The sequence below is a fragment of the Erythrolamprus reginae genome, chromosome 2 (genome assembly GCF_031021105.1).
Source record: "Erythrolamprus reginae isolate rEryReg1 chromosome 2, rEryReg1.hap1, whole genome shotgun sequence".
NCBI classification, from domain to species: Eukaryota; Metazoa; Chordata; class Lepidosauria; order Squamata; family Dipsadidae; genus Erythrolamprus; species Erythrolamprus reginae.
The window spans coordinates 332,017,937-332,031,825 of NC_091951.1; the positions used below are offsets into that span (position 1 = coordinate 332,017,937).

At 38.0% G+C, this 13,889-nt stretch overlaps 1 protein-coding gene across 2 annotated transcripts in view; it reads left to right on the forward strand.

Moving 5' to 3' along the window:
- The window catches only part of CPLANE1 (ciliogenesis and planar polarity effector complex subunit 1), a 78,492-nt gene that overhangs the window by 23,248 nt on the left and 41,355 nt on the right, over positions 1–13,889 (forward strand). For both annotated transcript variants that reach the window (XM_070743431.1, XM_070743432.1), the window contains exons 20-30: positions 641–849; positions 4,311–4,475; positions 4,677–4,812; positions 5,150–5,185; positions 5,743–5,852; positions 6,716–6,877; positions 8,120–8,228; positions 8,899–9,199; positions 9,696–10,587; positions 12,405–12,556; positions 13,603–13,766. In XM_070743431.1, coding sequence (XP_070599532.1) covers positions 641–849; positions 4,311–4,475; positions 4,677–4,812; positions 5,150–5,185; positions 5,743–5,852; positions 6,716–6,877; positions 8,120–8,228; positions 8,899–9,199; positions 9,696–10,587; positions 12,405–12,556; positions 13,603–13,766 — 2,436 coding nt within the window. The remainder of the gene's footprint in view (positions 1–640; positions 850–4,310; positions 4,476–4,676; positions 4,813–5,149; positions 5,186–5,742; positions 5,853–6,715; positions 6,878–8,119; positions 8,229–8,898; positions 9,200–9,695; positions 10,588–12,404; positions 12,557–13,602; positions 13,767–13,889) is intronic.

Consider the following 13,889-nt stretch of genomic DNA (forward strand, 5'->3'; position numbering starts at 1 on the left):
TGTTCTGTATCAAATGCAACAAATGATAGATTTATCAAAATTCTGAATAAAATTTTCCTGGCATTAGCAAAGATCCTTAACCATGTTAATTAAGTGAGGCGGTTCTTTGAAAGTAAAACTGTCATATTTATTTATTTATTTATTTATTGGATTTGTATGCCGCCCCTCTCCAGAGACTCGGGGCGGCTAACAGCGACAATAAAACAGTGTACAATAGTAATTTGGTATTGATGATTAAAAATCAATTAATATAAAAACCAAACATACATACATACATACCATGCATAGAATTGTAAAGCCCTAGGGGGAAAGAGGATCTCAATTCCCCCATGCCTGGCGGCAGAGGTGGGTTTTGAGTTGTTTACTAAAGGCAAGGAGGGTGGGGGCAGTTCTAATCTCTGGGGGGAGTTGGTTCCAGAGGGCTGGGGCCGCCATAACATTCAGAATATGAATGAATGAATGAAATTAAATTTATTCATTTTCAAAATGCAAATGCAAAACTCTCTGGAAATTATATTAGTAACTCAGTCCATTTTGTTTTGAACTAAAATATATTTCTACATTTAACCCTACATTTTTATTGTCTTTATTATCATTATTATTCATTATTTACTATTATTGCTTTTTTTGCTTGTTTTAGATCCTATTGAAGAAGAAGATGCAAATGCCCTTTTTAGTTCAGTAGAACAAATATTAAAAGCAGCTGTTATGGCAGAAGCAGACATTCTGTCAGAAACCTTTCAGGTTTTGATGGATTTTGCCAAAGATCATAGTAGAAAATTATGTGGCTTGGTTCCTAATGGCTTATATCTCCCAGCACCACCTTTATATTGTCCTCAGCCAACATTTGTGAGTGGAATATGCATCTCAGAGTTGCATGCACATTTTCTTCTTTTTTCTATTACATTTCAGACTAGTCTTTTCTTTCAAAGAAATACTAGCTTTATATACAGTGTGTGTGAAGCATGAATTTGATTGGGATGTGGGATTGCTTGTATCCTTGGGCATTCTGGCATGAATTCAGTTTGACACAGCTTGGAGCTGGAGGGGGATGGAGCCTTCAGTCAAAACATCATTCCTACCTGGTGTGTCAACACATTCCAACATCTGGATGACCACAGGAGAAGGAGGGAGAAGAAGGGAAAGGGGGAGGACATGATTGAAATATTTAAATATGTTAAAGGGTTAAATAAATTTCAGGAGGGAAGTGTGTTTAAAAGGAAAGTGAACGCAAGAACAAGGGGCACAATCTGAGGTTAGTTGGGGGAAAGATCAGAAGCAATGTGAGAAAATATTTTATTGAAAGAGTAGTAGATGCTTGGAACAAACTTCCAGCAGACGTGGTTGGTAAATCCACAGTAACTGAATTTAAACATGCCTGGAATAAACATCCATCCATCTTAAGATAAAATACAGGAAATAATATAAGGGCAGACTAGATGGACCATGAGGTCTTTTTCTACTTTCAATCTTCCAAGTTTCTATATTTCTATGAGAGATGTCATTGAACAACCAACTCCCATCTTGGTGGGACAAGGTGACAGTTCTTTTGGAAACTGAAACTCTCAGGGTTCCAAATAGCATCCAAAACTAAATCAGAATCCGAGGCAAAGTATTCCTAAAAGTTCCAATTTATTAACAGAGGCATGTTGGCATGTCTGTGAGAAGCCCAAATACAGTTGTACCTCTACTTAAGAACTTAATTTGTTCTGTGATCAGGTTCTTAAGTAGAAAGGATGACCTTGAGAATCTAGAAGGAATTTGTTATGCCTACATCTTTACAACCCTCATGCAACAGCCCCTCCCAAATTCCAGAATACATTCTAAGCATAAGTGTGGAAGGCTAAAGGCTTCAATAAAATATGACTTTGTCCTGACAGAAACTTATATTGGAGTGAAAAGCCCGGGAACTTTAGTACTGGCTTTTCACCAGTAGCGTCAAGATGTTGTATCTGAATAAATTTGTACTTTGAGGAAAAATCATGCTTTAGAGTTTGATTTGTATTGCGTGCATTACTTGGAGCCTGACATTAAGCTAGTATGCGTATATTTATTAATTTGTAAGGTGCTCTTTTAAAGAATCAATACTACTAATATTTTTGTGTACTTGTTTCAGTTTCCTAAGTTTCCACTATGTAGGAACTCAAAGAACTCCAGTTTCCGCTATAGATAAACTATAGATAAATAGATAAACAGTTCCCTTCTGTAGAGGAAAGGGTACCTTTGTCCTTATATCAAATATCATAACTATCGTTATTCAAAAAGCTTGGTTACTTGGCTTAACATTGTTCTTTGTATTGCAGTACATTAACCCCTATGAACTAAACATTCTCTAAAGCAGTGTTTCCCAACCTTTTTTGAGCCGCGGCACATTATTCATGTTTTCAAAATTCTGGGGAACACTGAAGGGGGCGGGGCGGGGGGGCTAAAGAAAAGTTTGGACAAAAAAAATATCTCTTCCTCCATTTCACTCTATTTCTCCCTCCCTCTTTCTCTCCCTTCCTTCCCTTCTTTCTCTCCATCCCTCTTTCTTTCTTCCTCTCTTTTTTGCTCTCTTTCTCTCTCCCTCCTTCCCTCCCTCTATGTCTTTCCCTCTCCCTCCTTCCCCCTTTCTTTCTCTCTCTCTCTTGCTTTCTTTCCCTCTCTTTCTCTTGCTTTCTTTCTCTCATTCTCTCTCCCCTCCTTTTTCTCTCTCTCTCTTTCTCTCTCGTTCACCACGCCAGCAACAGAGAGAAAAAGAAAGAGCGAGAGAGAGCCGGAGAGAGAGTGGAGTGCGCAGCAGCCCTCAGCCTCCTCGCCCTCCCAGATGTCCCCAGGCCGCCTCCCGTTAGCCCGGCTGAAAGCCACACAGTCCCGGACTCCCGGATCGCTCGCTTCTCCGGCCAGCACGGCGCTTTCCTGGGCAGATGGCTTTGCTGACCGGAGAAGCGAGCGATCCGGGAGTCCGGGACTGTGTGGCTTTGCGCCATGAAGAGAAAACGGCAGCAGGGAAAAGTCGTCCGTTTTCTCTTCATGGCGCAAAGCCACACAGTCCCGGACTCCCGGATCGCTCGCTTCTCCGGCCAGCGCGGCGCTTTCCTGGGCAGATGGCTTTGTTGACCGGAGAAGCGAGCGATCCGGGAGTCCAGGACTGTGTGGCTTTGCGCCATGAAGAGAAAACGGCAGCAGGGAAAAGTTGGCCGTTTTCTCTTCATGGCGCAAAGCCACACGGTCCCGGACTCCCGGATTGCTTGCCCCAAGGCAGGAGGCGGCGGCGGAGGAGAGTGGGCGGATCGGGCAGGCAATGGGGCAGGGCGGAGAAGCCAGGGGCGCGTTTGGCCGAAGACACCGTGGGGAGGCAGGGGCAGGGAGGTGCGGCAGTAGGTGCCTCCGGCCAAACGTGCCCCTGGCTTCTCCGCCCTGCCCCATTGCCCGCCCGATCCGCCCACTCTCCTCCGCCGCCTCTCGCCGCGGCACACCCGACGTTGTCTCGCGGCACACTAGTGTGCCGCGGCACACCGGTTGGGAAACGCTGCTCTAAAGAACATATAAATCAGAGTACAGTAGTACCTCGTGATACGAACCCCTCGCCATACAAACAATCCGAGATACGAACCCAGGGTTCGGAAATTTTTTGCCTCTTCTTACGAACTTTTTCCGCCTTACGAACCTGCTGCCCGAACGCTGAACCCGGAAGTTCGGCAAAAGTTCGGGTTCGGGTGGCCGCTGAGAAGCCCCGCCACCTGGCTGTCGCCTTTTGAAACAGCCGGGGGCATTCTCGGCGTTCTCCTGAATGCCAAACCCAGAAGTTCGGCAAAAGTTCGGGTTTGGCGTTCGGGTTCGGGAGGACACCGAGAAGCCCCCCGGCTTTTTCAAAAGGCAACAGCCGGGCGGCGGGGCTTCTCGGCGGCCACCCGAACTTGATCTTTTGCCGAACTTGCCGGTTCGGCATTCGGGAGAACGCTGAGAAGCTCCCAGCTGTTTCAAAAGGTGATAGCCGTGCGGCGGCGTTTTTGCGGGGGGGTTTTCTTGCACGGATTAATTGATTTTACATTGTTTCCTATGGGAAACATTGTTTTGTCTTACAAACTTTTCACCTTATGAATCTCCTCCGGGAACCAATTAAGTTTGTAAGACGAGGTATTACTGTATATAGGTTTGTTTATATGTATTTAATCATAAAACAAATTTGTAAATACTAGGAACTATAGTGCTTTTCTTCTCACACTTTAGTAAATCAAAGGAATTAGAGAATTAGGGTGGGTAATTTGTCTTGGTCTTTCCTTGGTAATGTTCATATTGTAAAACTTTTAAATTTTATAATAATCTAGGAAGAAAATGCTGATGTGCCATTGAGAATAGAGAGAGACTGCAGACAAAAAATATCTGGAATTGTTCAAAGGATTCTCCTTCTTTTCCGGGCTGCTCATTGTTCTTTTGCTGCTGCTCAGTGGTATATTGCGCGGCTGAAACATGCACGAAGAGTCATGCAAAAGGTACATATTATTTTTAATAGTATATAAAGTGATGATAATATATCAAAGACAACCTTTTTGGATGATATATTTCATAGGCTTCTAGGATAGCTCTGGGTTTTATTTTTTGTTCTCTACCTTAAATCTACAATTGTTGTAATTTATATTGTGTCTTCCTTTTTCCTCTGTCTCTCCCCCCCCCCCGCCCCTTTCTCATTGCAGATTTACCAAAAAGGGGCTCTTCCTACTTTAAGTGATCTTCCAGAAAATTTGCTTAAGTATTCCAAATATACTGTGTTCTTAAGACCTTCTTCTTTTGGAGACCATAATTTTGATGCTGTTTCATGTAAAACTATAGGTGGGTATCTGCAAAAAATCCAATACACATTTAAAGAAGAATAAACTGCAAAGCCAAAACATGTTTGTCTCTTTGTTACAGCACTTAAAAAATGTTTAGGTGTTATATGAGGACAGTGTCATCTAATCTATGTTTAATAGTATATTCAGAGCTTATGGGAGATTCGTATTTGCCCCCTTGCATATTCCACTGTTGTCAGGCAAAGAATTAGTTTTAAGGAGAAAGCCTGTATGTTAAAAGAAGAAATTATTTCCCTTTTAACAAGCTGAGAACTAAATTGGATGAAAGATGAAAGCAATTTAGTTGCTGATTTTTCTGATATTCCATTCCTTTTCAGTATATCTTATTGATCTCCTGACACAAGACAGGCAAGGTGAAAAAGCAAATTTTAAATGTTCATGTGACTTGTCATTAATATGTTGGACAAATAATCTGTAAATAAGTATATATTAGTTCTGTTGCTGTAAAATGGAAAGATTAAGCTCTCAGTCCTAGTTTTGATACTGATTCCCTCATACAATAAGATTTTATCTACTCGGAACACATTTTAAAATTTATTTTCATCTAATAAATTTATATACCATCTTCTAGGAAGGCAAGGTGTAGTATATAATATTCCTTCCATTTTACTCTTAAAGCACTCTCTGTGTAAAATAGCTGACCTTATTGTATAGAAATATAAAGTTATGTTATAGAAGGAATAATAATAATAGTGTATACACACTGCAGTTAAGGTCAATTGATAGAAGGAAAGTGAAGAAGCTGATGATAGTAAACAATACAGCCATTAAAAGAATACGCTGATTGCTTGCACATGCTGTTATTTATAAAGAAACCATTTTAAGAGAAAATATAGAAATGATTCTAACTTTCTAATGTACTCCCTGTTCAACTTTGATTTTTTTTTTTTTTTGCGTATTTCTCTTGCAGGATGCTTCCGAGAATTATGTGTATTGTGTTGGATGCTTCATGTTCGTGAAAGATTGTCTGAGAGTTGCAGACGGTATCAAAGGGCAAGAGAGAATTTGGAAAACGGGAATGTAATTAAAATAATAATCTTTTTAAGCCCTACTTCTCTCTCTCTCTCTCTCTCTCTCTCTCTCTCTCTCTCTCTCTCTCTCTCTCTCCCTCCCTCCCTCCCTCCCTCCCTCCCTCCCTCCCTCCTTTTGATCTATCAATTGATCGATCCATCCATCCATCCACCTACCCACCCATTCATCCGTCCATCCAACCATCCATCCATCTGTCTATCTGTCTGTCTGTCTGTCTATCTATCATCACTTGATTTCTATAGTTACCCATCTAAACAAATGACTAAGTGCCATATATATGAGATTATCTTTTCACCTTTTTCTTTCTAATTGTAAACTTTAAGATGAGTCAGTTTAAATGAGAGAGAAGACCATTTTTGTAATAATCCCCCAATTATTTGAAGTACCAACTTACCTCAGATTCCACAGACTTTACCTTTTTAAGTCAACCTTCTTAAAATATCTGACTACTGTAGCTGGGATAACCACATGCTTATTTTCAAATTGGTTTTATTAATACTATATTCCATTTTTGTAAGCCCTGAGAGGGGTTTTATATTAAAAGTTGCCCAGAAATATTTTAATAATAATAGTCAAAATTTATACAATACACAACAATAGCAAATCTGTAAATCCAACCTACCTGAATTACTCATAAAAGGAAGAACAGGAGGATGAGCTGTAGTCAATATTCCTTTAAGCTTTATTCAAATATGAAATACTGGCATTAGCTTTATTGAAATGTCTTAATATTAAACATATTTTTGTAATAGACCAGGGTTTTAACAAATAAGTTTAGATCTCATGTAGTTTGAGATGATGGTAACCATGTACCTAACTTTTTAGGCCAATTCAAGATGTTCTTTCTTTAGGAATTCAACAGGATCGAATTTGATGCTTGCATAGTTGAGTACTCTGTCAATGCTTTGGAGTGGGCTTGCCGAATTCTCCCTTTTGCTAGATTCATGAACATTGAAGAACTTGTGCAGGATATCATTCTGAGCCTTATTGGAGAATTACCACCAATTAAAAAGGTATTCAGGATTAAGGAGTTAAATTTTTTTATACAGGTATTCCTAATCTGTTTAACAACCACTGAAAGTTAAAACTACCTTAGAAAGTGTACTTTATGGCCCATAAAGCACTTCCAACCATTGTAAAACTTGGCACCAACTCCTCCTTTGGTCCCAGTGGTTGATTTTCAGGTGCTTGGCTACAGGCTCACATTTACAATCAATTGCCAAGTAACTTGCAATTGTGTAATTACCATTTGCACTCTGTCAGCTTCCCCAATGAGGGTGGGGGGTGGAGAGGAGCTGCAATCCTTTGTGGAACTGCAGAAAAACTGCTGAAATTTTCAGGATTTCATCTCTTTTGGCAATGCTGAATTGCAGTGAATGCAAAAATAGCCAAAGAGCATTGCTGGAGTGAAAAAGCCAAACTTTATTGGTTGAAAAAGCCAAAACCAAAGGAAGCCAAACTTATTTCACACAGCACTTATTTTTATAATACTCTGTTCTCTATGACCTAATGCAATAATACACATGCATAGTTTTATATGATGCTGTAATTCATAAACATATCAATATCATAGATAACGCTGCAGGTATAATGATAGAAGTTTACAGGAAGCTTTGAAAAAGCCTTGGCAGCTAGGCAAAGGAATGCATTTAATGGTACCAGCTAGTACTCTCATTACGTCATCCAGCACTGTCAGTTCATGAAAACATGAACTTTCCCTGAACTTTTCCCAGGCCTAAATCCAGACCTACCTGTACTGCAAAGCCTATGAGCAAAAACTCATGCTAGCATAATGTGAACCAAGCACCCCCGTGCAGCCTCAGGCAACATCTGGACATGTCCATCCATATGGCCTTTGACCTACACAAGGAATACTACATGGCAGCTCATCGAAAAGGTTTCCCTCCATGCACGCAAACCTTTGTAGAAAAGTTTGAGAACAACGGGGCATCTTGCCAGGAGAGTTTCAGCTCCACGTGGATCTGAAATCCTTCAGTAGGCAGCTATTTTCCTTAACGACATTGGAGGTTGCAGCTGGGCTTATGATTGTTGAGTGAAGTAGTCACATGGACATGTTGCTTAACGACTGCTTTAACAAAAACAGGGATTTGTTTCCCAATGTGTTTCTAAGTTGTGAACTGTCTATATACTTTCAAATGTTAATGTTTGTTTTTACAAGCATGCAACTAATTTTTGGAAACTTTAATATCTGGAACCAATTGAAACTACTTTTCATGCTGGTTTGTTTTGTACAGGTGGCAGAAATTTTGGTAAAAGCATTTCCTAGCCCTGAAGATGTGAGGGTCTCACTAAGGGATAAATATAATGATCTATATCAACGACTTAGGCACTGCAAAGTTAAAGGTACAGTATATGACAAAGACAAAAATAATGAACAAATTAGGGGGGGGGGTTCTTTAAAAAATATTTCCTTGAAAAATGAAAATGTAAATTCATGGTGTGAATTATAGTCTTTAATTCAGGGGTGTCAAACTCGATTTCATTGAAGGCTATATCAGGGGTGTGTTTGATCTTGGGGGGGGGGGGGCTAGGGGAGGTCCAGCATAGTGTCACTAGTGTTGGGGGCACCTGTGGTGGCACAAATGCTGTGCCAGCGAAAATGGGCTCCTGAGCTTCGTTTTCAGCTGGTACAGGCTCTTGATACTCTCTGCCACTAAAAATGGAGCTCGGGAGGGCTGTGTGTGGCCCTCGCAAGCTCTGTTTTCACTGGCAGAGGTATCACGGGCCAGTCCTTTGCTGTTTCCAAGGTAGCCCCCGTGTCAGATCTGGCCCTCAGGCCTTGGGTTTGACTCCCCTGCTTTAAGTAATGTAAACAATAATATCCAGAATTCTTATCAAAGGAAACTAGTATAAATTACTCCAGATGACTGATCAAGGAAATTTTTATATACTGAATAGGCACAGAGTAGTATCCACCCGCTGCATATGTGAATTATCTGAAATCTCAATTAAAATGACTAGATAATGTGATCCACTTTAGAAATAATAGTACATTTTTTGTCTTTATGGTTAGGCCCCAGTAGTGAAGAAATGATGTCGGTTGTACTACAGGCTACTTACAAAGTGAATGTGAAAATTCTGAAACGTGTGATAAGAAACATAGGGCCTATTCAAACAAATATCTGGGAGCCACTGGAAGAAGAGATTCAAGACTCTGGAGGTTCCTGCTATGATCGGTTTTCTTTGGGGACTACTCTAAGCACAATTTCAGATTTTAGAAACTTTAAGGGGTGTAACAATGATGAAGCAGCAGATTCACTTTCTGAGTTTGGGGGCACAGAAGAAGCAAGGAAACTGAGACAAGAAGATCCCAAGTAAGTTTTCATAACATTTTGTCTTGAATTAGAGAAAATATTGTTTTGCGTAACATTTTGTTTAAATTGGGTGAAATTGTGCACATTTCTTTTTCATCAAGTTCCATCTGGCTGACTTGTGTTTAAGTATGCATAGGATCACAACCTAAAAGCCTCATGTCCTTGTTCTGCTCCTCTTATGCTCCCCATAGTAAAGTGAGAGCAAAGTAGTTGTGAACTGACACGACTCACCCAAGAAAATCCTTAAGGTGGAAGAACACAATAAGTATGAGATTGTGATAAAAATCATATTTAATGAGTTTTTTCAGCATGTTAATATTTTTCATAAGACTTAGCATATGATTGAAATTATGCCATGTAGGCTTATTTTATTCTTAGCTGCTTTGTGACAGTAGTTTCTTTCCTGGATTGAAAGCACCTTTACATATATACAGAAGATATGCTGTAGAAGGAAAATAATTTGCTTTTTATATGTTATTTTTAATCTGTTTTGTAGAGGTTTACCTTTGTATATGGATGTTTCCAATCGTAAAGAGTGGACTGAAAAGATAAAGGACTGCGGTGGAAAAGGAGATTTTAAAAAAGGGACTCATAAAGATCTCCCCAATCAACTCCATGTGCCTCTAGTTGGTGAATGGGAATTTGAACGTGATGATGATGAGTATATTAAGTTTTTAGACCTCTTCCTAACTTATGTGCTTGAAAGAGATCCACTCAATCACAGTGAATCTGCTGTTCCTTTTCTGACATGCTTTTCAGCACTCCTTAGAGAACATGAGCTCCACTCTCTTCTCTTTGACGTTCACACAACCCTGATACGTCGGCAGATCAGAACTGAAGTCCAAAATGTTTTTAGAGCTGGTTCTTGCTATACCCTTGATTTCGGATTTAGTGATTCTAAACTCGCTCCTTTATGGGACAAAAAGAAAAAATATTTTGAAAAAGAAACGTCAGCCGATGAGCAACCCTTCAAGCTTTCAGATTGTGATTCAGTCGTGAGAGGTTTATTTGGGCAAAGCCAGCAATCAGTCAATGACTCACATGATTCCAGTAAGACCTTAATATTCACACCAGCACTAGCTCAATGCTGGTCTACGCCTAAAACAGCTCTGTTTAAAAAATACATCTGTAAAACTGGACAAGTGAACGACGTGACCCAACAAGACGAACCAGTCCCAGAAATACACCTTAAATTTAACAATATATCTCGCTTGCTTGAATGGATGATCAGATGGTCCAGTAAAAGAATGGTTCAAGATCCAATTACAACACTTCAGGAAGGCCAACCAATGATGCATGTGAAAATATGTTCTTCTGCCATTCTTTCATCATTGTGGATTTTAGAGCGACGTTACGGCAACACATTTCAAAACCAAAATTGCAGTTTGGTAAGCAAATAAAATTATTTTTGGCATCTCCAAAGCTAATCTTTGAACTTGGCTAAACAAAAATCCACATATAGAAAGAAAATAGCTCAAATGTGGACTGCTCCCAGCACAGATGCCTTGATACAGCAATAAAAATGCTCTGTGTCATAGTGAGAATAATGCATAGCAATATTAAATATACATAAAGTGAATCAATCACTCTTCTATTCTTCTGGGAGTTCTAGGAAAGCAAATAGTGTGTTACTGTACATAATGTAGTGGAGACTTTATTTTTACATATAATACAGCATGTACATACAGTATATGAATATACATTTGTTTATTAACAAACATCTTGTATTTATATGCATTTATTTTTGAGAAATCATTTGTAGAATAATATTGCTACTATCTACTGGGACTTTGTACATATTTTGCCACTCGTATCTTTTCTGTTATTAGTCTGGCATGATGTGTGATGGCGCAGTAGTTAGAATGAAGTATTGCAGGCTAACTGCCCACAGCCTGGAGTTCAATCCTGAAGGGTTGAAGGTTGACTCAATTTGTAAATCACTCAGAAAGTGCTGAAAAGCACTATGGGGAGGTATATAAATCTAAGGGCTATTGCTATTATACTTTAGGGCAGGGGTACCATCCTGTGGGCTGCAGAGCAATAGGCCATGGCCTATTCACAACTGGATAGCATGAGTGGTGGGCCAACATCACCACCATCAGTCCTTGGAGAGGGGCGACATATAAATCCAATAAATAAATAAACAAACAAGCAAACACAGTTGCACTTGCCTGTCACTCCTATAAATGAAATTCTGCATGCCTGCATAAACACATCTTCCTCTCTCACAAAACCTGCACTTTATGTCATCATTTTACCTGGGTCAGATTAAATTACTAGAGCATTGGGATTATATAATAGGTAAAGGTTCCTATAAATACTTTGTGGAGGTGTTGTTTGCTTTTTATTTAGGATAATGAGGTATAAGGAAAATGAATCCAAAGAGCTGCTTTGCTACCTAGAACGAGAACTGTTTGTTTCCTTTATATTTTATAAAGTAAATGTGCATTAATTGGGCTTGAAAAGTATGAAATTTCTATAGCATTCTTTTTTACGATTATTGGATTATATGAAATTTTAATAATAGTATAAAATAGTGTATGAAGGTTTTACTTTATTATTTTATTTATTTATTTATTATTTCAATTTCTAGGCCACCCTTCTCCAAAGACTCAGGGCAGCTTATAACATAGTACAAGATATGTACTAATTCATAATATTTATAGCTAATCATTCTGTTTTCTTGCTGCTCCCTCTCAGGGAGGCCAAGATTTTAGAATGTTAAGTAATGAACATCCTTGTAGAGTAGTTGCTAAGCAGCATTAAACATTCCATAGCCATGGACATTCCTTGTAACATAATACATTTTGAAAGTAGCAGAAACCTACATGTAAAATACTATGGAATGGTATTTCCCCCATGAAACCTTGTCTTATAATTTATTAGAAGAAACATAATTAAAGCCAAATACAGTTTTTGGATAACTAATACAGAAACAATTTTTGTGAAGGGAAAATTTAAAATATGATATATAATTTTTCAAAACAATTAAATTATCAAATTGTAATTTGTACTAAAGGCTATTTATAGGATGGCATATTTTTCTAATTACATTCTAATTCAAATCTGAAAATATATAACCTCTGCAGTTGAAGATTTTCTTAGGCAGACAATTTTCCTATGGTGCAATATTGAAAAGGTACACAACAGGAGTGCAAAGCTGTGAATATAAATTTAAAAATTATACATGGGTTTTTTGTTTTAGAAACCACGGAAGCTGTGTGAAAAATCTTCCACTATCATAGCCCAACTGGAGAAAGATGGTGCTGAAGGTACAAATAGTTCTTTATCGGAGGGAGCTCCTGCTGAAAACCAAAATGGACATGCATATAATGAACCATTTAAAAATATTCCAAGGTAAGAATTCAGCATTCAGTTTGATGTAAGGGCATAGATTACCAAAGGGAGTAAAAACCATGTTGTATAAAAGGAGAGAACGTTACTATCAAAAATCTTTTTTTAAGTAAAAACAATTTATTAAGTTACAGTATATACATTAAAAACTTTACAAAAGAAATACACACACACGCACACAAATTAACAAAACAAAGACAAATGTCCATAAATGGACCTTAAATATCACACTAATATTATTATACTATACCCCTCAGTGCTCTCTTACGGAATTTTGTATCGTGAATTAACTTATGGTTATATATTTTGCATTTTTCTATTTATCTTTTTCTCCCCCTTGCTAATATCTTCATTTTATTACATTTACTACAAATATTATCTCCAATTTATATACATATATACCAATTCTGTTAATAAATCTATTATTAACATTCCCATGTATACTTTTAATTTATTGTTTTTACTTAATTTTTCTTCCTTCTAACCATTCATAAAACACATTCCAAATTTCATAATATTCCAAGTCTTCTTTATCTTTTAATTTCATTGTTATCACGTCCAATTCAGCACATTCCATAATCATCTTAGTCACTGCATTTTCATTGGGAATATCGTTTTGTTTCCATTGTTGTACTATACATATCCTAACTGCTGTTGAAATAGACTGTTATGTAATATTGTTTTTTCTCCATTTTCTGATCGATTATTCCTAATAGGAATGCTTCAGCTTTATATTTATTTCTGCTTTTGTAATTTTTTTTTTAACCAATCTTGAATTTTATACCATTTTTTCAAAAAATATTCGGGCATGTCCACTGTATATGATAATATGATCCTATTTTTCCCTTACACCTCCAACAATTTGGCACAATGTTCAAATACATCTTGGCCAATCTGGGAGGTGCCATCTGTAATACATTTTGTACAAATTCTCCTTATGGGGTACGGATTTGGTCATTTTATAATTCTTATTCCATATTTTATTCCATTGATTTAAGTTAATATTGTATCCAAAATCTTATTATTATTTTTAAATGTCACTCTTAAAGGTGCAGAACATTACCTGAAAAGCAAAATAGGAAGAAAGTAAGTCATAGGGGTCATTCTGTAGTACCTAATATAGACACTGGAAGTATGGATGTTGATATCAGTCTGGCAAAAAAAGTGGCAGAGTATCTACGAAATGAAATAGCTGCACCATCTGAAACTGACGGTTAGTTAAAACAAAAATGTGTTTTTTTCATCCATATGAAGTCATTTAAGTGAAATAAAAGATATTTTTGCATGGGATGTGTAATATTTACTTCCTCTAGTATTACTTGAACACTCTGCAACT